Source organism: Neolamprologus brichardi, chromosome 3, assembly GCF_056152115.1.
Source record: "Neolamprologus brichardi isolate AB-2024 chromosome 3, ASM5615211v1, whole genome shotgun sequence".
NCBI classification, from domain to species: Eukaryota; Metazoa; Chordata; class Actinopteri; order Cichliformes; family Cichlidae; genus Neolamprologus; species Neolamprologus brichardi.
The window spans coordinates 46490335-46515872 of NC_142106.1; the positions used below are offsets into that span (position 1 = coordinate 46490335).

The window sequence follows — 25538 nt, forward strand, 5'->3', positions numbered from 1 at the left end:
ATTGGAGAACTTTACTGAAAGCCATAGTGACAAAGCAGGTTGCCTTGGCTGTAGGTTATCATGGGATCCAATTGCTATTGCAGCTAACGGGTGTAACAGATGACAGATTGCCTTTATTCCCAGTGCTGAGTCTCTAAGAAATATAGCACGTTTTACAAGTGTTATTTACGGCTTTGTTCCTGTACCAGGATGACAAATGAATTGTATTTTACTATGTTTCCACATAAAACGGTATGAAACATCAGGAGGCGTGGCACAGTCCGATAAAGCTCTGTTATTTGATCAGTGGTAAGTAGAGGGAAACTGGGGAAGAGATCTTTGATCACCTTTCCATATGAGCAGTTTGAAATCAAGCTGTATGCATCAAGCTTTCATTATCCAAAACAAGGGCAATAAACATCAGGGTGTAGTTTTTGTAAAGCAGAAGCTTTTTGTGTTGCAAAACAAGAAAACAAATGTGTTGCATTTATAATAGTGACAGAACCACAGGAGGAAGAGTTGGTAAAGTAATGTTTCATCCTTTCTGCTCATGCTTCGTCAGCTTAAGTGTTGATTAACTTGTAGCACTACCTGTGAGGTAACAGAGGAATGTGGAGTAGTGTGCCACAAAAAGTTGATGGTAATTATCTCAACATCGCTTGGATGAGTGAAGTATTTCTCCCATATGAACAGAATAAACTTTCTGGCATTTCCTTATCTGGATGATTGAGCATTTGTTTCATTGTCACAATGGCACAATAGCTCTTCGGCCTCACCTCCCAGATGATCACTTCAATTCACTTCAGCTTTTAAGTTCAAATAAAGTTTTATTTATATAGCGCCAACACACAACAGTCACCCCAAGGTACTTTTTATTATGAGGTAAAGAATAATTTTGCAATAAGTTTACAATAATAGGGAGAAAATCCCAACATTCACATCATTTCCTTTGAGAAAGCGCTTGGTGACAGCAGCACATAAAAACTCCCTTGGATTTAACAGGATTTAACAGGGAGCCTATGAAGAGAATCCAGGATTGGAGCCATGTCTCATCCTTTTTCTTTTTTTTTAATAACCTCATTAAGTTTAGATATTTTTCTACCTCGGACACTTTAATACTGCACCAACTATTACACCTTCTCATCAGCACCTCAGCACTGCCACTCACACATCCTTTCTTCTTTAGTTTCATGTTGGTGCGTGTACCTGCCCTGCTGCTGAACAGATGCCAGGTTGAACAGATGCCTACTCCTCTTCAAAATCTGCTCTTCCTCCCCCTCTCTGCAGTATCCATTGATTTTCAGGCAGCACATCTCTAACCTTTTTCTTTGACCTGCAGCTGCTTGAGTACACATCATGTTTAATAAGCCATGCAGCAGCACATGACTGCTATGGTTGACCAGAAAAACCTGGTTAACAAGTCACAAGATACATTTTACTATTCTAAGTTCAGTGAACAACCTCAGGATTTCATTGGAAGCATGTTTGGGAAGACATATCTGACGAGGAGAAATATCTGACTGACAGCTAAATACTTTAAATAGCTGTTGGAATCAAAGGTGGGTGGATTAATATGACTGAATATAAATCTGTGAGTCAAGAAACCAAAACAATGAACCAGAAGATTGAAGCTAAATTAGCCAGTTTGGGAGATCAGTGATCTTCAGTATGGTGCAGTTAAAGAACAGTCAAGCACAGAGTAAGTGAAAGACAGACAGTTGCAAAGCAGATGAAAGAGGATATGGACAGCAACTACAGGCAAAACAGACAGAAGCACACACAAATGGCACTGCTGGATAACCTTCTGTGTAGTACTCTCCTCTCTAACTTTCCTCAGTCACTTACAGTAGCAGAATTTTCCTCTTCCACAATACAAGCTTAGCTCATCATCTTATCTTCCTCCATGTGCATGTTTCTGTTTCAGTCACCTTCACATGATACCTAAAACTCTAAAACTAGTGTTGTGTTTTATTGGTTTGTTAGTTCTCTTCCATTTATTTTCACAGAAGTATCTTTCCTCATGTGTTTGTTACCACTTTTTTCCCCACCTTAACAGTACTTCTTTCTTTGTGACTGGGAAAAACACAATTTCTGTGACTGCTTTGTTGTGTACTTTACTACTTTCGTCTGCACTCCATCCAGCACTGGCTCCTGATCCAATATTGGGTCATTCATTCACCTGAATCTTAAAAGACAAGCATATCTGATCTATTTCAGCTTTATTCCACTTGATAACTCACTAGTTTACACTTGACCTTTATGTTAAGCTACCTTTTTTTTAGATATAGGATATTGGAGGATTTAAACAGTCTTGCAGTGTTTTTTGTTTGTTTTTTTTTAAAAGTCATGTTAGGGCGATTGTGGCTCAAGAGTTGGCAGTTCGTCTTGTAATCAGAAGGTTGCCAGTTCGAGCCCCGGCTTGGACAGTCTCGGTCGTTGTGTCCTTAGGCAAGACACTTCACCCGTTGCCTACTGGTGGTGGTCAGAGGGCCCAGTGGCGCCAGTGTCCGGCAGCCTCACCTCTGTCAGTGCGCCCCAGGGCGGCTGTGGCTACAATGTAGCTGCCATCACCAGTGTGTGAATGGGTGAATGACTGAATGTAGTGTGAAGCACTTTGGGGTCCTTAGTAAAGCGCCATACAAATACAAGCCATTTACCATTTAGGTACCCTACACTTAACAGGTAGTTACTTCAATCATGTGCCTCAAAACTGAGAAACATTTAACACAGGAAGTGCACACTAATTTCACCCTTTTTTCTTAAAGGTTTTTGTAAATATTCGGTGAACATCACATTTAGTATTACATAGTGAATTTTTTGTACACTGCTCAGGTTTCTCGTTAGGTTCTGTTATGGTTGCCTTATTTGTACTGTCACTTGTAAACGGTTGCATTACCACAGTTCTGTCACAATAGGACTGGGGGTGCTGGTAGCTGCTGCTGCATTATCCTCCTGAACAACAGGTGTCACCATTCACACAAAGCGGCTCACTCAGTGATGGTGTAGGAGTAGTAGTAGTTTTGTTGTTTCAAAGTTTTCTTCAGAAAGTCTCAGCTTTACAGTCTGTTGCGGCATCTCCCATATCATTAAAATTGTAGCTAAAAATTGGCGTGATCCTACATGGTATGTCTTCCACCTGGCTGTGATGGCGCTGGCTGCTGCATCACCTGTGTGAGGGCAGGGGGGGACCTCCCAAAAGACAGAAAGGTGTGAGACTGCCTGACACCAAAGCCCGCTTACATCAAGGGATGTGACATTTTAGGCTTGTGGTGCAGAGTATGACAAGTATATTGGTGCCCCACCCCCCACCTCAAGGAAAAATTAGGTCCAATTACCTTTATTTACTCACCCCACCCCCAACACCAATTGAGAGCAGGTGCAACAGACACAAACACAAAGAAATTAATGACACTGGCTGCATTACAAAAGTCATGAATGCACTTGTGCACACACAGTCCTGTTGAGGGAATAGATTTTCCGACTCTGTGTGTGTGTGTGTGTGTGTGTGTGTGTGTGTGTGTCCCATTGGTGGTATAGTGTTGTTGATTGCTTGCAGATCTCAGCCTGCATTATTAACCAACACTGCACACTGGAGGCCATTTTGGTCACACTTGGGGTGTTTCTGCACTCATATTGCACTCACCCCATTTATAGCTTCCTAATTGATTAGCAGCACGACATAAGATCTATGACAGGCCTTCTCTGAATGCCAAAACACACACACACACCCTGTGAGTCAGCTGACGGTTGGTCTTGTGTGTAGTGTGGTCTTAGCTGTAATGACTGCCCGTCACATGGTGCTCTCTTCCCAAAAGTCCTGTATCACATTCCCAGTAGTGAAGCAGAAGCAACAGACTCGTTAAACAGCAGCTGACAAATGTTCAGAGGCCATGTCAAGTTAACGTCATACAAATACAGAATAGAAGTCATCTCTTCTTTTATCAACTTTTTTCCCTCCATTATTAATCGGTCTGCATCAAGCTACAGCATGAACTGAGGCCTCCTGTGACCTTTGTAAGTGCTCTACCTTGTTCTGTTCTTCACTTCAGTTTAGATGCTGCAGATCTTAATGTGCACGAGTGTGAAACTAAATATAGACCAAATGAAACTGACCTCAAAAGCAAGTTTCCCTGTGACACAGTTACACTGTTACTTTCATGTTTCTATGTCTAAATTTTCTGTTTTTTTGTTGTTGTCAGGAATATGAAACAAAGAGTGGCAGAGCTGGATCTGGCAACCCAACATCTCCGAGGCAGAGTGTGAGGAAAAACCTGGATTTTGAGCCTCTCTCCACCACTGCGCTGATACTAGAAGACAGACCTGCGTATGTAAACACAAACGGCGCAGTCACATTTTTCTTTCCCTCTCACTGTCAGCTGAGTTTGCTTATCAGACATAAAAGCCAATCTCCTTCTTCCTCTCATTTCTTATCAGTTCTCCTTCCCCTGCCAGGTCGTTAGGCTCTGTTCTGCATTGTTTCAGCTCTCACTGTTTCCCCGCTTGTATCGCAGATGGTAAAAGAGACGTGCTGCTGAAAGTTTAATGGCCCTCGCTGAGCTTGGTTTCATTACCCTCCCTTTTGTAATTTCTTTAATTTTTTTTAGCATGTTCTAATGTTTTTGCATTCAGCCAGACAGACGTATGCCGGGCGACATCTTTGAGTACTGCTGCTTAGCCGTGAGCTAACTGTATGAAAACATATTCAGACACATTTCCTCTGTGAACACCAGGAAGTTTATTTTGACACCATGAATGGCAGAACTGCATTCAGCTGCTGCTCCCTTTGTGGCATGCAGCCTCTCATGTGTCTGCACACAAGCTCTGAACCTGCAAGAAAAGTGCACATGATGTGTTTTATAACAAATGTGACTAACCATAGCATATATATTTTAACATTTATTTTGCTGTTAACAAAGATTATTTATTTTAGCATTGTTACTAATGTTGTTTTTCACATTGCAATTTAATACGTTTAAATTTAATGCCGTTTGTATTTATGTTTATTGTCACAGTTTGTTTGTTTTTTTTGTTTTTTTTGTTTTTGTTTTTGTTTTTTTTTTTGCCTGTCCCATTTGGTTCTTTAGTATCAGAATTGTTGTCTGAAGACCAACAAGGATACCCAATGGATTTATTTTGCCAAATGGATCATCATGGCATTGCCGTATTGGTCCATTTGATCGACCTTTGTTTTTATTATTTATTTTATTTTATTTTCAGTTGTTACAGACGGGACAGACATGAGTGAGGGATAGGAAAGGGAGAAAGAAAGAGGAAGGAAAAGAAAAACAGAAGGGGAGAGGGACAGTGAGAAAGGGGGGAAAAAAAATATCTCCGGGATCACCTGTTGAGAGAAAAAGAATAGAAAACAAGCAAAAAAAACAAAAAAACAAAACAAAGCAACATACTATACACAACACCATCGCATTAATCTAGCTAAGTGTAAACAGCAGTAAATACTAAATATTGAATGTTGTTGTGCAGCACGCAGGACAGACAGCGCACAATGTGCTTTGAAGTAGCAGCCAAGAAAGGTGTGATTTAAGTCTACAAACAGTGAACACCTGTGTGCACACCTGTGTGGGTCGGCGCGCTTGTATTCAAATGGTTTCCCCATGTAATGGTCTGCAAGAGGATGTAGAGAGCCATAGCCCCGTCCCTCAGGGCATGAAGCAGGCATGGAGGAGATCCAGGCCCCAGACATCCAGAGGTCCCAGAGTGCAAGAGCCCAAGGAGGACCACCGGAGGGGCATCCGTGCCCCTCCGTGTTTATTGTCACAGTTGATAAGAGTATAACAAATATAGTCTGATGACTTTGGCGCATATGTATATAGCATTTTATACGCTGTTGAAAAAAAATTAAAGGAACACTTTTTAATCGGAGTATAGGATCATGTCACTTTCAGCTGTGCTGGTCGTCTCTCCCTGAGCCTGGTTCTGCTGGAGGTTTCTTCCTGTTAAAAGGGAGTTTTTCTTTCCCACTATCGCCAAGTTGGGGGCTTTTCTGTATGATTGTAGCCTCTATCATACATTATAAAGCACGTTGACGCGACTGTTGTTGTGATTTTGTGTTATATGAGTAACAGTGAATTGATCTGCTTGAACTTCGTGAAAGCCGTCCAAATAATGAAAGTTGTATTACACATTGTTAACCATATACACAAAGTTTTGATATGTTTTTTTTGCCATGCAGAAGACTCAAAGCAAGATAGTGGAAAGGAAAACAATCTGCACTGTAATGATTGTAAATGTTCCTTTAGTTCATTGGGTTTTTCTTTTCTCAAGGTCCGTTGTAGTACGTGCTGTGGAGTGTTTTCTTTATCAGTTTGACTGTTGTCTTGGAATATAGCTGTTTATGTTCCTCCTTTATGTTCTTTCCCCGAGCCTATTCCGAGTCCTTATCCCAAGAATAAACTTTGTTATGAGTAACAAAGTTTATATAAGTATAAGTATATATATTTATATTTCTTCATACATTCTTATATATTTCTATACTGTGTATTGTGTATTTTGTTGTACAGTTATTTTACTTTCAACTATAATTTATATATTTTATCTTATTCCTTCCTAGTTAAATTTACCCTTTTTAATTTTCATATTTATTTCCTATCTTATTCATAGCATTTTCTTTTTTTCTTTAGGTCACGAGCAGTTGTCTAAGCATTTCACTGCATATCGTACTGTGTATGACTGTGTATGTGACAAATAGAATTTGAATTTGAATTTGTTGCCAGGGGCTGATATATAAAGTCAAAGGTGTTGAGAAAATTTAAATGCTTATTGATTTTAACCAGCAACTAGGACATCAGCCAAGTGATTTAGAAAGACTGGAAAAGATGAAAAATAGAAAAAGGGGTCATCTAATGTTTGTAGCATGTTAAAGAGGCAGTAAGTTGAATTTACTGGAATATAAGCAGTTGTGTTCACTCCATAAACACATGCAGCTTCCTGTCCTGATGTTCTTTTTATACACTCCAAGATTGCTCAGCATGAGTAATGCAAGAGCACATAGTTGCTAACCGTGTGTGTGTGTTTGCATGTGCAGTAACCTGCCTGCCAAGCCAGCTGAGGAGGCACAGAAACACAGGCAGCAGTATGAAGAGATGGTGGCCCAGGTTAAGAAGAGGGGTGAGTTCAGTGGAGTGAACTGAGGCTGCAGATTCAGCATCAATGTTGCTTTCTTTTTTTTTTCCTCCAGCCTGGCACACTACACAATAGTTCAGACTCTATTTCTGTCCAGTCTGTTGTCCGCTCCTCTCTTTCCCGTGTAATTTTATGTTTAATGATTTCTGCAGAGTTAAAAGAAGCTCAGAGGAGGAAGAAGCAGCTGGAGGATCGATGCAAGCTTGAAGAGAGCATTGGCACAGCAGCTCAGACCTGGAACCAAGAGATCCTGCCTAATTGGAGTACAGTGTGAGTACAAAAAATACTCTGGTTTGAATTATAACATTTAACAATAACAAAGCTCATTGCTTTGCTTCGGTATATTCAGTTGTGCAGTTAGCTTCCATCCCAACAGCTAGAGTCACAACAACAAAAATGCCGTATCAGTGTTTAGTAGGGCTGCACGATTAATCGTTAGAAAATCGAGATCTCGATTCATACTTATGTGCGATCTCATTTCCAAATGACAACAATTTTAAAAAAAAAAAGAAAGAAAAAGACGACGACGATTGTACGGCATTTTGATCCGGGACGTAATCCGCATGAAAACAAGCGCTCACTCTTCCTGCTCAACAAATGACAAGGGCGGAGCCTTATACCACATGATACAGAAGCTGGCTGCTAAAGTTAGCAGGGAAAAAACAACGGAGAGCACGTCAGGGATGACGAGGAAGTGACAGGAGAAAATCCGTCCTGGTCAACCACCCAAACATCAATAACGGGAACCTTATACAGCGCTTCCCTATACACGTCGAACTCCCGCAGGCACAAAGATATTACGGAGGCTATTACTTATCACCTGACCAAAGATATGGCTCCATCAACACTGTGCAAAACTAGGGATTTAGGAAAATGATCAACACCCTAGACCATAGGTGTCAAACTCTGGCCCGCGGGCCAAATGTAATTAGGCTGCGGGCCAGAGCGAAGCCATACCAAATTACTATTAGAGCTGGCCTACTGGTATTATACAGCTAATATATATATTGTTTAGTATTAAGCTTTGCTTGTTCCATATTCAGTTTTTCAGCAAAACGTGTCCATAAGAAAAGATTGATTCTTATATCTGGAGGAATAAATATATTTCAATAAATATTAACGTTAGCCCGCGACTTTGTTCCAGTTTTGAATTTTGGCCCACTGTGTATTTGAGTTTGACACCCCTGCCCTAGACAAACGCTACACAGTGCCGCAACTATTTTTCTATTGTTGCACTACCTGCTCTATACACGCAGTGTTGAGCGACGGTGGAGACGGAATTTCAAGCAATACAACATTTTGCGGCAACGACAAAATGTGAGACATTTGTTGTTTTTATGTTTATTTATTGTTTTTATGTTCAGTCTCAACTGTTACGAAGTTGATGTGCAGTTAATAAGTGCAATAAATATTTATATTGGAAAAGAAAATCGTGAGAGAATCGTGATCTCAATTCTAAGTCAAAAAAATTGTGATTCTCATTTTATGCAAAATCGTGCAGCCCTAGTGTTTAGCATTTGTGTTTAGCTGGCTATGAAGGTTAAGCCTGATGTTGGTCCTCACTGCATGTTACACTGGGGGGATTACATGGAGCCTTACTGCCGTTTTATTCTCAGTTTAATGCAGAACTTGCCCTGGCCATAAAATGTGCAACATGCTCAATGTGCAGTATTTCTTGGTCAACATGTACAGTATTCAGAGTTTGTACAGGTGCTTAAATGCTTGAATTTGACCCTGAAAAAAGCCTGACTATAGGAGTGTACATGTTGGAAGAACACGCAATAGTGTTGTTGACTTTGGACTTGAATTTTTAATAAAAAACAAAGAAGTACAAGTCAGAGAAAATAATGACCAACAAATTCAACTCACTATTCACCTTTATTACCACATAGACAGTTTTACTTCTCTGCCTGCTTAAAGGTTTACTGAATCTTCAATATTTGATCCTTCTTGGGAGCATTTAGTGCACTGCTGCTGTTGGCCAGCACTGCAGGGCGGAAATGCAGTATGCAGACATAAGAATATAACAAGACATAACTTGTTGTGGCGGTTAAGCTGGCAAAACGCGTTCAAACCAGTGTGGTCATCTCAGGTAATCTTCATAATAGTACCAGGCTCCTGCTGCAGGTGTACTCCTTGGATTAATATGTGACTAATTCACTTCACACTACCAAACATCGCTACAGTACTGCTGCCAGATCGTTCCTTTAGTCTATTGTATCTTTATTACTACAACAATACAAACAGAAGACAGTATAGATCGTGTTAGACTGAAGGAAAGTGTTTTTCTTGCTTTCGAATCAGTGGTTTTCCAATTAGGTTATTGTTAACCCATGGCCCGTTCTATAAAACATTTTTATCATAGACTCTGATGTGCTTAACATTTTTTCCCCTCTAATTCCCCACTGCTACAGGTGTACATCTCGACGAGTGAGGGACCTCTGGTGGCAGGGCATCCCCCCCAGTGTCAGAGGGAAAGTGTGGAGCCTGGCTGTGGGCAACGATCTCAACATAACACACGGTACGTGGGAATGAGTGTGTGTGTTTTCTCAAGTTAAAAGGTCTGTTAGCAGGCCAAACCTTAACCTAAAAACTGCCAGCTGGGTTAACTTAAACTAGCCCTGAATTATGTCTGAAACTTAGAATGTAACAGTTTCTTTAATGCGAGTGTTTTGATCCTCAAAAGTTGGTGTTCTTCTCATTGGGTGATTGCAAAAACACACATCCCCACAAAATAAGTAATAAAAGCACACACACACACACGCAGATGGGTGCACCAATTTGTCTCAGTGTTTGTAGTTGAATGTGTGGCAGTGAGATGGGTGGAAGAGGAAGGAAGAGCGTGTCCATTAAGGAGCACGGTCCAATAATTTCCCCAGTACACGAGAGAATGTGCAGCATTTCAATGACTTCGCTCATCCTGCACAGACGTCACACACACACTACACTCATCTTCCTCTTGAGAATGGAGTGCAAACTGAAATTTCCATTCCTTAGACTGTGTGTTTGTGTGCATGCATGCTCAAATGTGTGCGTGCGTGCTCCTCAGCACCCTCAAGGCTGCTTGCAGATAAGCACTCTCTCTGAATGCTGAGCTGGTCTGCTCCACTTTGTGCTATTCATCGTTTTAACTGGAGCTACACTATCCTACACACCAAAACACACACTGCAGTCACACACACACACTCGGGGAGTTTTCAGTCCCTTTAAAGTAGTGCGTCATTTCATGGGCAGCTCAGTAACAGCACTCCCTCACTTTCACAGAAGCATTTTTATTATTGATACTAATGCTACTACTAATATGTCTGACTGGCTTGCAGATGAGTAATATAGCAGAGTAATAATCTGTCTTTAATGATTAGAGAAATTGTTCACTTGTCATAACGTGCCATTATTTACAGCAAATTTAAATAAATATCAGCTGTTTTAAAACTCTGAGTTAACTTCACTAATCGGTTCCCATCTCTATTAGCCCAATCACCCGACAGGCTGCTTAAAGTCCTAGCATCAATCAATGCTTCAATCTGTCTTTAACGATCTGCATACCACAGGCTAACTGATCATCAGCTTAACCTCTTCATCCTACAAGCAGCTTGTTGTAGTTCAGATTTGACTCGAGCACTAGTGTGAATCTCCACGTCTCCTGTCTGAACGCTCAATATTAAATCCAGCATCTGAGCACCAGAGGGCAGCAGCAGTTCAAAGGAAAGGCTGTAACAGGCTGCACAGCAGTGCAGTCGTAGTCTTCTGTAATTGGGGGACATGTTTTCTTCAGTCACCTTCACTGTTTGCTGATGCAGAGCACCTTAAAGCTGAGTGCTTTCTGTCCATTTATCACGTTCACATTTCACCGTCTTCAAACTTGTGCGTCCCTCCAATCTCTCACATTAACTTCACTGTGCTGCTGTTTGTGTGTCTGTGCAGAGTTGTATAACATCTGTCTGTCCCGGGCCAAGGAGAAGTGGAAGAGCACAGCGGCACTCTTCACCGAGACTGAAAGTGAAGGTGGAGTTTCTAAAGAAACTGCTTTAATTTTATAATAAGTTCATACTCATATTTTTCCAGTTTGTTTTTTAATGTGCTGAAATGTCTTGCAGTTGTTGGTTCCTCAGACAGAGAGTCAAGTCTCGAGCTCATCAAGCTGGACATCTCAAGAACTTTCCCACAACTGTGCATCTTCCAGAAGGTCAGTGAGAGAGAATTAGAATAAAGTTTCAGCGGGATGTGGGTAATAGGATGCACCGAAGCAAAACATGACTAAACTGAGCAAGACGTGAAAGGAACGTCTTGCTTATTTTTGTAAAACAATATTTGTATGATTGAAACAGGTTTTGAAAGCTTGTAAATTTAAAAAGGTGTGTGTACATTGTGCGTTTTTGGACTCATTGTTCCATTGTTTTGTTTTTCTTTGTACGTCATCAGGGTGGACCCTATCACGATGTGCTGCACAGCATTCTGGGAGCATACACTTGTTACAGGCCTGATGTTGGCTATGTAAGTCACACATGCTTAACCAATATTACATCATGTTGTGATACTCACACCTGTGACAGGTGCATGTTACAGCTTCTTGTTTAGGACAAAAACACAAAGTACCACATGAATATCTCAAGTATAGAAAACATTGTTTAGTCATGAGATTCTTGCATCTACTGGTGCTGAAATTTAGATTGATTTTTAGATTAAAGACCATAAAGAGTTTGTTTATTCATCTATATGCTCTTATTTAACAAATGAACAAATAAAACAATTTCTGTTTAATACATTTGTTCAGGTAGTAGATAAAACGGGTCATTTTTACACCACAAATTTAAGTCTTGTTCCCTTGGAGTCGCTCCACGGCTTTGTCTTCTTGAAACTAAAGTGACTGTTCTTGGAAATTTTAAGTGATATTGCACCTTGCAGCTCATTGTGTATTATGAAGGTTAAACAGACTTTGATCTCCCACACAACACCTACAGTAGCCTAATATTAGATTAAAATGAGACGATTCGATTTGCACCAAGTGGGAGGTTGCTGCCACATGCGAGGAGCTGAGTGGGTACTGAATATGAAGTCAGCAACATTTTCTATGCCGGTGTGTGATACAGTTCGATACCTGGGCTCAATGTAAGTGCAGCAAAAAGGGGAAAGCACGGTAATTTACCTCAAAGTCACCAAATGAATAAGAAGACAGACAGATGGTATGACTGTCTGTGAGTACAGTTCTCAAATATTTCATCAGTCTGAAAAACAAAATCCTCCCAGAAATAATAGAATATTTACGCCTGATTCCTTCTCATTAAGTAAATAAATGCTTTACCTGCTGTGCCATCTTTATCTTCTTACCCTTGGCACTTAGTATTTCTTTCAAGCACTGATATTTCACTAGGTGTCCTGATATTAAAACACTTCATACTCATTGGCTTGATTTCATGCATTTTGTCTTTTTCATATCAATTATAAAACAGTTGTGCATAACCTTCTTTAGCTCCATCATATTCTCCAGTATTTTTTCCTCAAAAACCTTCCAAAAACTGCTAATTGATTTTAAGTAAGGAATATATTGCACATGAATTACAGTTATATAAGCTTTGGTGTGGTAGTAGTACCACATGAATAGTCACTCCCCTCAATGGAATATTAATAGATGTGGTCTAACATTATAAAACACGACACATACACAGGCTTTTATTTTAATGAAATCATCAGATTCATATAGAGGCTGGTCCTGTTAGCAATCTGTGTGAGCGTTTCCACCCAACTAAAGCTCTGTATGAGGAAAATGATGCATTTTCAAATTTATTACATTATGCCATAGGTTTGTTTTTAGTGTAAATAAAGGTGCTTCGGATTTCCAGTAGATACATTTGTTACTGATGCTGAGAGCTGATCTAAAAGGATAACTCTGCGTGTTTGGTATTAATCATATGAAGGACAAATGTAGTTAAGTCTCCTTTGATCTGGTTTTCTGTTTGCGATCTTTTTTGGGTTTCAGTTGGGGTTAGGGTTGTTCAATATAACGATATATATCGGATGACGATATAAAAACATCTGTTTCATTTTACGCTATCGTTTGTTTCGTGGTGTCGCAAAATAAACTGTTTACGGCAATATTTTTTTCATCGTTTTGATGGTCGCTGTAGTGGCTATATTAATTTCTTAAAGTTCTCTTTTTCTCTTATATTTAAGGCTTTTCCCCACAGCACGCCGTGTAATAAATACAAAGAAAACGGCGGCTGTTACAATTCATGTCTAAAAATGTATAGTTTCATGCATCGGTTAAAACGCTCGACTCCAGGTAAAGGACGCACAGCTGGAAACACTTCACGCAGGTCGAGCTGCCCGAGATTCACAGAATTTACAGAAAATGTTAAATTTTTGTGATTTATATCGTTATCGGACGATAGAATTATGAGATATGAGATTTTGGTCATATCGCACAGCCCTAGTTGGGATACATCCATATGTATGCATTTCTTTTTAAGTTTCATATTTCTGCTTGACTCACTTGTGTTCCTTTTTGCAAACTATGATGAGTAAAATGTAGGATGCTATTTACAGAATGTGGGGCTAGCCAACTGTAGAAAAGAGATTTATGATTGGCATTAGTGTGTTTAACAGGTGATGTGCTCAGAGTAATTTCTAGAATTCTCTAAGCAACAGATTCACATTTGTTTGCGGTGTTTTGTTTTTTGGGGGGTTTTTTGTGCCTCATCACCAGCAACCAGTCAAAAGATCATTTCTGTGTGACGTTCACTAACCCTAAAATACCGTGCCCAGGAGATTGGTCAGGGGGTTTCTGCAGCATGTAGGTTCCATTTTAAAGTTAGAAGACCTCAAATATTTTCCTTCCATTCACTCTTTTCTTCCTTTCAAGGAGACTTTGTATTGAGCCTCAGTGACACCCTGGATTTCTGACTCTAGTTTCTCACCATGGTTTACTTGATTCCTAGAAATCAAACTGAATTTTTTTTTAAGTATTATTTAATAAAATGTATGTTTTTGTTCATTCACTGTTGGCCTGTTAAAATATCAAACAAACAAACCAAAAACCTATAGGGGGATGTATTCAGATTGATTACTTTATTCATTAAATCATCCAAACCTCCAAACATTGAATTTACAGGACGTGCGCAGGAGCATTAGCAAACAATCTGCACATATACAGTACAAGTGTGAACCCAGTGAATATTTGGGCTAAAGAAGCAATGATCGCTGGTCGCAAAGCAGTATTTTTAAAAAGTCACCCGCTACATTTTGTTTATGTTGTCAGTTGTAATGGACCAGACCAACTGTGTCTCAGTATCTTCACTGTGTGCTCTTACAGCAAAATTGCTGCATTTGCACTAATGAGCAGTGCTTGTAGATGCTGTGGTTTGCCTTGCTGCTCCTACCCGCAGCCCCATGCTTTTGTCTATAGACAGGTAGAAATGACTGTGACTTCCTGCATTTGACCCCAACCCATGAACAGCTACACACACACACTCTCAGAGTCTGTGTAAGCTGTACGCAGGTTTAATTCTTTCCATTTCTACATCAGCATTTTATCTCTCTCCCCAGATTTATTGTCCACACTACTTGTAATACTTGCGCATCACTGTCAAAGCGCCTGCACCGATTAATAGTGTCTGACTCAAATGCAACGTTAGCCGTTAATGACTTCCTGCCAGTGTTTCTGTCTAAATATTAAAACATTTGGCATGTACAAGCTCACACTGTCACCTGTTTTAGGGTTGCTGTAAGTATTCGCTTGTACTGACTCTGTGTGTTTGTGTGTTTTTAAGGTGCAGGGAATGTCCTTCATCGCCGCTGTGCTCATCCTGAACCTGGACACAGCCGATGCCTTCATAGCTTTTGCCAACCTGCTCAACAAGCCCTGTCAGATGGCCTTTTTCAGGGTTGACCACAGCCTTGTAAGTAAACAAAGAGCATAGCAAACACGTGCGCGCCCACTTATTTCTCACGCAATACCTATAAATACACATGACTCTGAGCTTTTTTTTAAATAAACATATATGTATACATATGTGTTGACTGCAAATCACCTTTTTCCGCCAAGCTCTTTGTTCAGCTGTAAAGTTGAGAACTTAACGGTTTAAAAAAAAATCTGTTTGATTTAAAACATTTATCAGTAATACCTAATACGTCAGTAAATTCCATCACCTGTTTTACTGAATTTAGCAGTGCTAGTGCTGTTATTTCTAACCACATTTATAAACTTGGTAATGTTACTGTCCCATCATCATCTCTACTGTGTTTACACACTTGTCTCCATTCAAACCAAAGTGTCTGTCATTTGTTTCTGACTCACTCAGCAAACTGTGGTTTGGGTTTAATTCTCTCTAAGACCACCTCCTCTCCTCTCCGCAGATGTTGACGTACTTTGCAGCATTTGAAGTGTTCTTTGAAGAAAATCTACCAAAGCTATTTGCACATTTCAAGAAAAACAACTTGACACCTGATATTTATTTAATTGACTGGTGAGTGCTTCCCTGTGTTGTGCTGTTGCCTCGTTTTATTTTATATCTCCTGTTTTGTTTTAACAGTGAACTTTCACAGATGCAGCAAAGCTCTACCGATTCGTTCTCCACCCACATGCACAGTGCACTTTGTACCCCGTCTTGCTGAAAACACGCTACATGCCTTCATCTCGAAACATGACACTTGCCTCACATTCAGTTTGTCATACTTTCAGTGTCAGGTGTGTTTCTGAGAAAACAGGAAAGGGGTTGTATGAGTGGTCACTGCCCATTTGAGGTAGAAATTTGTGTTCGTATCCTCACTTTAACCACATATATGCCACATAACTAGGGCAATAATATCAATCATTTATTTTTATTCACAGACTTCTGACTTTAATATTGTGAATTATTGTGTTGTTTTTTTGTTTGTTTGTAATTACACCTAAAACAGCCATTTAGTTTTATTAAGAGAGCAGGTGGTAGTCAGCTCGCTTCTAAATCTCTTGAAGCTTGTAACAACGTAGAAAGGAGCCTTTTTTCTTTTAAAAAGTGTTTTGTTTTGTTTTGTTTTATTAGCATTTTATTTGCATGCGGAGTAATTCTGCAAATATTTGTGAAAGGATGGGTCGCTCTCAGGAGCTCAGTGAATTCAAGCTAGGATGCACCTGTGCTACCAGTCCAGACATTTCCTCACTACTACATATTCCAGTCAGCTGTTAGTGGAATTATAACAAAGCAACTGGGAACTGACAGAAGTGGTAGGCCTTGTAAAATCACAGTGGATGCTGAGGTGCATTTTGTGCAAACGTCAACAACTTCAGCTTCATGGACTGGGTTTCCATGGCTGAGCAGCTGAATCCTTACATCACCAGGCACAGTGCAAAGCGTGGGATGCAGTGGTGTAAAGCAGCGGTCCCCAACCCCCGGGCCTCAGACCGGTACTGGTCCAGTACTGTGAGAGTTGAGGCTCAGTTGTGAAATTTATGGTTTTCAGGGTTTTTATTGGTTTTCAGCGTTATTTTGTTAGCGTTTTTATCGTTTACTCTGTTTTCCTGGGTCTTTTCACGTGTGTTATTAATATATCTTCTTTTTTTCGGTACCGGTACTAGTTTTATTTTGTTGTATTTATCCGCGACACCTTAAAGGCTGGTCCGTGAAAATAAGGTCAGGCATAAACCGGTCCATGGCGCAAAAAAGGTTGGGGACCGCTGGTGTAAAGCACACTGCCACTGGACTCTAGAGCAGTGTGTTCTCTGGAGTGACCAATCACGTTCTGTCTGGCAATCCAAACGATGAGTCTGGGTTTGGTGGTTCCCAGGAGAACGGTACTTGTGTTACTGCGCTATACGTCAAGTGTAAAGTTTGGTGTGGGGTTGTTTTACAGAAGTTGGGCCCCCTTTGTTCCAGTGAAAGGAACTATTGATGTTTCAGGATACCAAGACATTTTGGATAATTTCATGCTTCCAGCTTTGTGGGAACAGTTTGGGGATGTCCCAGTGCACCTCTGGAAGAATGGTCAAAAATAAATGCTTTCCTAAACTTTATGTAAAAGAAGAGTTGAATCTGTTAAATCTGCTAAGGTTTAGACATCAAATTAAATCTTATGGAATAAAAATGGGATGTCACTTAAGAATATGCGTTTGAAGGAAGACGGATGAGTAGTTGTTACTATATACTGTATCTTTCTTTTGTTTATCTATCAGGACATGAGGGTAGATCTTAGAAGTTGGTACATGAAGTCAAATTTCAGCAAAGAAACTGTAACTCTCAGTACATGTGTTTCTTTAATATGTTAACAAAGGTCATTTCAAATTTCCGTTGCTATTAGTGACTTTGTTTTATATAGTGCTTGCTGATAATAACTTTTCCTTCCCATCGGTTTGTCCCTTCAGGATCTTCACTCTGTATAGCAAGTCGCTGCCGTTGGACCTGGCGTGTCGAGTGTGGGATGTGTTCTGCAGAGATGGTGAAGAGTTCCTGTTCCGCACGGCTCTGGGATTGCTTCGCCTCTACCAGGATGTCCTGACCAGCATGGACTTCATCCACATGGCTCAGTTCCTCACCCGCCTGCCTGACCTCATCCCTGCTGACCAGCTCTTCCAGCACATTGCTGCTATTCACATGACCAGCCGCAACAGGAAGTGGGCACAGGTGGGATGTTTTTCTAGATATGTGCCTGAAAACATTGTTTACGCCCATCACTGCATCTTTGTTTTGAAAACCTTTTTTTTTTTCACTCCTGCTTCCTCCCCTCAGGTCTTGCAGGCGCTGACAGAGCAGAAGAGATCGGGAGCGAGGTTGCCCGGTGCTGAAGCGTTGAGCTGAGATCAGAACATAACCAGCTCAAGCTAAAGTACTCAATCAGACCCCCTCCAGCCTTTGGAAAAGCCTACACTCTTGCCCAAGCTGATGGACCTGAGAGAGAGCTTCTGTCAGGTTGGGGACACGTCCAGTTGAGGCTGCAGTGATCAAGCTCTTCTCCAGAGGCATGCCACTCCTCCGACTGGAACCAGAACACTGGAGGGGGTCTCAGTGACTGAGCAGGGGTGTGAAAAAGGAATATGAGGCCTTATTTAACTTCCAGCACCCCTCCTCTGCTCAGAGGCCCAGCAGCAAACTGGAAACTTGTAGCTGGGAAAGGCTGAAGAATGTAACACACACTCCCACATATATGAACCTACCCGACTGACTCAGCTCCCCACAGACTGAAGGAAACCACAGAGATATCAGATACTACATCAACTCCTTCACTGCTGTCAGCTCTCAGATCCTTTGTTTGATTTGGCAAATGAAGCTTAAATGTGTCTACAGCAATGTTCATCTCTGTAGTCAAATCTGTAAACGACATAAATATGTGAGGGGGTTCCTAGCTGTCTCTGTGCGTCTCCTTCTGCGTAGCGGCACCTTTTTTCCACTCACTTTAATTTTTCTCACATTCCTTTGTGTCCTCCATGTTTTTATTTCCTTTTGATCTGAGTTTGCTTTTCATTAGCTTGTAATCAGGGCCAAATTGTCACCTTAGCTGTTCCATGAAGACAACTCGTCTGAACAGGGGGAGTTTTGTAGGTTACAATCCATGAAGGTATGACACAAATGCACATAAGAAAACATGTGGTGCGTTTGAGAGCACCGCGTTACAGTTAATGAAATGTTTTCGTTCATTAAAGAGGTCAGAAGCTGCCTGTGTCAGCGAGACTGGAATAAATAAGGAGGTAAAGTGTTAGATGTGGATTTCCCCTGTATTTAATATATTTGTGGTACATTAATTTGCATTAATTAATTAATTAGCTTGTTTTTGTTATGATTCCAGACGTCTTGGTGTGAGTGTGAAGTCTTTTGTTCATTTATTTAGTATATTTAAGAAAAGGATGGATTTGGTCCAGACAAATGAAGGGTTGTCATTGAGCTTCTGCACATTTGGAGCACTTTTAATCTCTTTTTAAACACATTCTAGATAGCAGGCTGTAACTTGAGGGGCATTGCACGCATTTGGCTGCATAATTTGCGTGAATATAGCAATCACTTCACTGATAACGACAAAGTTCAAATACTCTGAACGGTTCAGAACTTTCCACTGTAGTTATTTGACTTTGCATCCATCCTGGTACACTGTCCCCACCGGCAGTTTCCCTGATGTTTTTTTTAGTTATTCCTGGCAGCAGAGCGCTTCAGAGTCTTGACCCTGAGTTCTCAGGCTTAGTGAGGTACTAGTCCAGTTTATTAAAAACAAACTATAGAGCTAGAAGGCTGTTTCTACTTGTCCACAAACATCTGTGATAGGATCTCTTTAAAGCTAAATAACTGATGATTGTGTTTGTTTTGGCAGAAGACACCTGTGTATTCAGTGTGCTCTGAGCGGTACAAGATCAGAGCAGAATATAGTGCAACTTCCATTTTGACAGTCTCATGCTTAGCCAACCATCCAAACCACAGAAATTTGGGTCAGTTTGAAGCTGAATTAATCTTTGCTCTATGCACAGGTTTGAGGTCTGTGCACAGCGTGTGGTCAAAGCAGGATTTCCAGGGAGCAATCCAAAAGTACTAACCACACTGGCCAATGAAATTAACTTTGAAGCATTAAGATGTGGAGACTCTGAGGAGTGTGCAGTCAGCTGTTGATGGTTTTTACTTTCGAGGCTCACTATGCAGGAGTTTTGTTGTTGCTGTTTGCATCGTGGGTCTGTCGTCCTTGGCTTAAAAGTATTTTTTTCAATTGCCATCTGTGAAATTTAACCAAAACTTTCACTTTTTTTTAATCAAGTGGCTGGGCTTTTTCCCCGGCTGTCGTTGTACATTCGTAGTGACGTGCCTGTTGGACTCGCTGCACCATCTCGAGGTACAAATTTGGCTTTTCGTCAAAGAGCAGGACAACCCAGGTTTGGTTCCAGGTAATTTATGACAAATTAAGGATGAATGGTTTGGGCATAAAGTTTAAATAGCTACACCGCAACATACGGTGCAAAAAAAAAAAATGTACACAATCAGCTCTCTGGAAAATGTCCTCACCGTTCCTGGAAGATCCCTCAGACCTCCACATGCAGATAACAAAGAGTCTATTTAATGATCAGAGAGATTATTTCAAGTTTAAAATCCTGCATAGATAGCCTTTAATTAATTGCATTAGCTGTGTTGCAGCTGTAGTTATTGACTGTTGGTCAGATTACTAGCCTGCAGCATCACTGTAACCATCTTACCCGTCATGTTGTGGTGCCCCTCACAGTTTGAAATCCTCCGTTCTGGAGCAAAGTGCAGTATAACAGAGATTTCTTACTTTGGTTTAAAGATTTGCTGCTTTCTTGTTTTGTGGGGGCTTTAAACTGCTTGTTTTATAGAGTTTTTATTAGGGTAGCAGATCTGATTATTTGATAATAGAAGCAATATTCAGTTAGAGCCCTACACAAAGTTGGAAGAAGGAATCTGATTGTTGGATATTGAGCGTTACACAGCCTGCAAATCTCTACTTTTAGTTTTTGATCATGAGATGGCACAGATTGTGTTGTCTTTTGTGTCACAGTTGCATAGTGGAGAGAGATCTGGCCTATATATGCTAACTGCTGCGTGTGTCAGGGTATTGTGGCTGCTTAAAGTTGAGGTTGTCACTGAGTGTTGAGGCCTTGTCACTGCATTCACAGTGTGGTTATTGTGTCACTCCATCCTCACCAGTAGTGGGCGGAGCCAGCGCTACGTTGATTGGATACACTGTGCAAAGTCAACACACTGCATTTCTTGATAATCTGATCTGTTTTGTGACAGTGATGACTTTACAAGACAATTGTGCACAAGCCTCATCAGAGGAATAAAAGGCAGATGTATGAGGAAATGTCTCGTCGTTCCTTGTGAAACTGCTTCACGTGCTGTTGTTCTGCTGAATTTGCGTGTGATGGAGTTCCAGTCTGTCTTTCCTGTAATATTAGTGAACTCTCAATCTCTTAACCCTCAGCTGAGGCTGTGCTTTCTTAAATCTCTGGACATTAGCTGAAGTAGAACGTTCAGTCTGGGCTTTAAAAACAGGAAGACTCCTTTCATTTTGTGATTCATCATCGTCTCAGCCACATGGCCGCTAAAAGGGCGCCTGCTGTGTTTTTGACTCAGCACCGTGCAATACTATGTCTGATCATTCTTCTAAATGCACCCCCTCCCCCACTGTGGTGAAACACTGCAGGACTGCAGTTAAAGCTTTTTGCAAGCCATACGTGCAAGCCTTTGAGTTGTGCCTCTGATCGTCTCGTGGTTTAAAACGGGTTGTTGATTTTCGTGTTATTCCTCCACCTTTTTAGGTAGCTGTTTGCAAACTGTAGTGTGTGTCTGTATGTGTACGTCTTGTTTGTGTGGTTAAGTGGTATCTTCACAATTAGACCTGTTAGTTACCAGTTAATTGTTACATTTAAAGCTGGCCTGGGTATCAGCTCTACCTGTCAACACTACCTTTTGATCCTTTGTGGTCAAAAAGAACATTCAAACTAAATTGGGTTGAAAGATATTTTAGACGATGTACCATTGCTTGATAATCATGTTGATTTGCTGGGTGTTCTCAGTTGTTTTGCATTGTCTGACTTGTATTCCTTTTTTTCCAAGAGACCTGTGTACTGTAGAGGACTGATAGATATACATGGAGACAGCAGAAGGTCACCGCGCAACTGTTTCTCACTTGAAATGTATATAAATGATGGTTTTATTATAATAAAAAGATGTACATATTCAACCTGGAGCTAGTTTGTTTCTTACTGGATTACAACTCTCCTCCTGCCTTGTATAGATCAACATGTGGAAGTGAATTTCCCAGAGTGCCTTTGAGCCTAACCGGAGTGAGAACACGATGGCTTATGTGGTTAGTGCAACAGTCATTGCTGCAGCAAAGCGTTGTGGTGTATTTACACTTTCTTGTGAAAAGGTTGCCACACTTTTACCTGAGATAAAATCTATATGTTAGTATTGAGTGATCCGCACTTCTGCTTTGATTCTCGATGAGTGGTGATAAACCACTGATTAGTGAACATATTACATAAATATCAAATGGGGTTCTCCAAAGCAGACCTCCTACGTCAGACAACAGTGGCCCAGTTTTAAATGTGAAAATCTCCTGGAGTCCACAAAAGCCTTTAATCACAGATCTGATCGTCATATGAGCAGAGAGTGAAGTTTTGTGTCTTCATCTAAAATCTGCATCTATTAGTCAGCTTAATTCTCCAACATATATATGTATATAATTTAAACCCCATGGCATTTTTTTTGTTATATTTGTTTCTATGTGAATATTTCGTGACTATTTCTAAGACTATGGTTTTGTAATTTAATCATTTCCATATTATGGCTCGTGCCTCAGGAAGTACAGCTGCTACAAACAATCACTGATTTGTTTTACAGCTGATATATAAAACAAAACAAAAACAAAAATGCATGAATCAAAAAGGTTCTTGCTAAGATCAGATCCGCGGCCATTTTCCTATAAACACTATGACCACGATAGGGTCATATGACCACACACTGACCATGTGACGTTTAAATGATTTGACAATCGTATGAACAGGTCTAGAGATTGATCACCTTTTGGCAACACAAAAAAAAAAAGAATATTTCCCAACCAGTTGGCTGGTGGTTAGTGGAGGCTGATGCCAATCACTGTTTAAGTGCTTGTTAAAGCCCGAGAATATTCAGGAATAAATGTGTATTTCCGACTGGTTAGCAAAATCCTCGATCGCTTTGCAAAGTAAAAAATGCAATGTGCTGCATTGCTGAAGCACAACATATAGTGTGAATGTTAACATTCTGGTTTGTGTCACACTTTCAAGTTTTAATAGTGCTCAGTTATTAAGACAGTTAAGTTAGTTTAACAGTTAAGTTGGTTAAGTTGTGTCTTTCATGAAAACAACAGATGACTGCAGCAACCCGCAACCAAAGCAATCGCAAGGACTGTTGTGGTACAGCACATGATTATATGTAGCAGGAAAAAAAATGATAACACACATTGTTCAAATAGATTTGTTGATTTTGAAATGTTACTCTGGCCAGCAGAACATGTCTCATTACATTAGAAAAACAACCCCCCCGAACATCACTGTTGGCTATTTCTAATGTTTTTGTGGTCATTATATTTTGTGACATATATTTTTTAAAACTTTTGGGGGGGGTGTTGTAGAAGTTGGTTTTGTTAACAGTGTCATGCTTTGAGCTGCATCTCTGGGCTAGACCACTGCTTCATTTCCTCTCAATGTAACCGAGTGGAAAGTTCTGTCTGAGGCATTTTCAGTACCTTTTGAAACCACAACCACCCTCCCTCTTTCACACCAATGACACCATATGCACCTTTTTTTTTTTTCTTCAAAATATTGATCTTGATAAATGTAACAGCACACCACCTATTATTTAGAAGTCTTTGCTTGCATCTCAAGAACAGCTGTTGTCTTAATCTTCTTCTTCATCACCATCAACTCCTGAGGAATCATAATGAAGACCACTCACATCCTTTTGCTGTGCATCCTTGGAGCTGCTTTGTTGTCTGCAGTTAACTGCAACAGTAAGATTACCTTTAATGTCATCATTATTGGAGAGGTTTTTTGAGTAAGTCTAATGAAACATGTTCTAATGCTTTTTTCCTCAGCTGGAAATGGCCCCGACAACTGCTGCTTCAAGTTTTACCCAAGAAGGATTAGACCAAACCTCGTGGAGTCGTATTACATGACTGATCCCCGATGCCCAAAGCCTGCCGCCATGTAAGTGAAGAAATCTGGGTTTATTTTGTTTTCATAATGTTTAACACAATAACTGAAATTACTGTAATGAAAAATATCCAGTATGACCATTGTAACTGGACAGTTTTTGGACATTTTCATTTTTTCTATTTTACACAGGACATCTTCTACGTTTACTTTTTATTTGAACTCATATTTGTTCTTTTAGTTTTGTCTCCTAATATTACCCAGTAGCTGTGTTTGTTTTGTAGCTATTAGTTATTTTTACTTTTTTGTTTAAAAAAACAACAACACACAATGACAGCAGCATTTCCACCTCTTTGTTTCAGCTTCATTACCAAAAAGGCTCGTTCAGTCTGTATGGATCCGTCTCTCTCCTGGGTCGATAGCATCATGAAAACGCTGGACGAGAGCTCCTTTTAAACCAGCTGCCTGCTCATCATTTCATTTTGTTCTGCTTTATCTGATAATATCATATCCAATGTACCTTTATGATTTTTGTAATTAGTGCAACTCTGTCTCAACTGATCCAAAGCTCGTTATTAGCCTGAAACAACCATCTGAAAAGTCCTTTGATTGTGTAATGTCTCTTTGCTTTGTGTTATGTGTTATCCTCCAAAATAAACACCACAAAAATACAAGAGTGTGAAACTTTTTCTTGTCTCTTCTTCATTTCTTCTAAGCTTTACAAGTTGCCAAGTCTTCCTTACATACTGTGTGAAATAACACTTTTAAAATAAATAACATAATATGGTCGATTCTGAAAGTACAATTAATTTAAACACAATCTATGAGTTATATATGCAACTGATTTGTAACTGTATATAAATGTTTGGCTTTCCCTCGATGCACCAACTAAAAGAGTCTTATGGTTGAGCTATCATTGGAATTTCATTTGGAATTAAAAATAAATAATTGACTCTTTAATAATAATAATTTTCTGGCCCAGTTCTGTCTTTTTCTTCTTAACTACCACTGCTTTTACAAATTGCTCGTGATTAACTGGTTGCCTGTCCAGACTTCACCTCTGCTGTTGCCCACTGTCAGCTGGGACAGACCTGAGCTACTGGCTAGAGGACACCTTACTTAATGCTACTCTGTCTGCTGGTCTCTGCCATTTGAACTTGTGGAGCTTTATTGAATGCTTGCCTGTTGATGAACTCGCTACTGACAACATATCAAGTAACTCTCACTTTAAGTAAAAAACAACAACAAAAAACCCAAACAAAGAACAACTACTTCCTTCTGTGAGTTCTGTTTTGAGTCTTTATGTAGTTTGTCAGAGATATTAGAGAAGTTATATTAAAGGAAATAGCCCAGCACTCTGTGTTAGACCTATAACTCTTGCACAATAGATCTTTTTTGGAAGGTAAAAGATGCTACAGATGTTTAGAAACTGTCATTTCTTTTATATCAGTATAAATATTTCCATGGACATACAGAAAACAATGTAGCATCCAGTATCTAAAAGTAAAAGTTGTTTTTTGGTTTGGTGTTTTTTTTTTTTTTTTAAACACATTAACCAGCAGAGTAATTAGGCACAGTCTTGTGCTTGGTGTTGCAAATTGCTAAATTATGTTATGGCCGAAGATTAGAACATTCATCAGTGATCAAAATACATCCATACAACTCTTTCCTTTTCCTGTTCCTAATTTCTCTTGCAGCCATTAATTGGATTCACAATAATAAAGATATATTGAGGAGGTCATTTTGCCGTTTGAATCAGCTGTGTTGGATCAACGACACATCTAAAACCTGCAGGACACTGGCCCTCGAGGCCTGGAGT

At 40.0% G+C, this 25538-nt stretch overlaps 2 protein-coding genes across 3 annotated transcripts in view; both read left to right on the forward strand.

Annotated features, from left to right (window-relative positions):
- Positions 1-21765, forward strand: part of tbc1d14 (TBC1 domain family, member 14) — a 48786-nt gene extending 27021 nt beyond the window's left edge. For both annotated transcript variants that reach the window (XM_006802580.3, XM_087837751.1), the window contains exons 4-14: positions 4179-4303; positions 7022-7104; positions 7272-7389; positions 9534-9640; positions 11044-11124; positions 11217-11305; positions 11542-11613; positions 14886-15014; positions 15472-15581; positions 17456-17714; positions 17820-21765. In XM_006802580.3, coding sequence (XP_006802643.3) covers positions 4179-4303; positions 7022-7104; positions 7272-7389; positions 9534-9640; positions 11044-11124; positions 11217-11305; positions 11542-11613; positions 14886-15014; positions 15472-15581; positions 17456-17714; positions 17820-17888 — 1242 coding nt within the window. In that variant the 3' untranslated portion in view covers positions 17889-21765. The remainder of the gene's footprint in view (positions 1-4178; positions 4304-7021; positions 7105-7271; positions 7390-9533; positions 9641-11043; positions 11125-11216; positions 11306-11541; positions 11614-14885; positions 15015-15471; positions 15582-17455; positions 17715-17819) is intronic.
- A 1617-nt stretch (positions 21766-23382) lies between these two features.
- Positions 23383-24381, forward strand: ccl36.1 (chemokine (C-C motif) ligand 36, duplicate 1). Its single transcript, XM_006802578.3, has 3 exons — positions 23383-23577; positions 23662-23773; positions 24082-24381. Exons 1-3 carry the CDS (start codon positions 23508-23510, stop codon positions 24173-24175), a joined length of 276 nt encoding a protein of 91 aa, XP_006802641.1. The 5' UTR covers positions 23383-23507; the 3' UTR covers positions 24176-24381.
- Positions 24382-25538: the final 1157 nt, after the last annotated feature.

What these genes read in the sequence shown, in the direction of transcription:
- ccl36.1 (XM_006802578.3), top strand. Translation starts at nt 23,508, where the DNA reads ATGAAGACCACTCACATCCTTTTGCTGTGCATCCTTGGAGCTGCTTTG. An exon ending in GTCTGCAGTTAACTGCAACA is followed by an intron (nt 23,578 to 23,661) that starts GTAAGATTACCT and finishes TTTTTTCCTCAG; the next exon opens with CTGGAAATGGCCCCGACAAC. An exon ending in TGCCCAAAGCCTGCCGCCAT is followed by an intron (nt 23,774 to 24,081) that starts GTAAGTGAAGAA and finishes TCTTTGTTTCAG; the next exon opens with CTTCATTACCAAAAAGGCTC.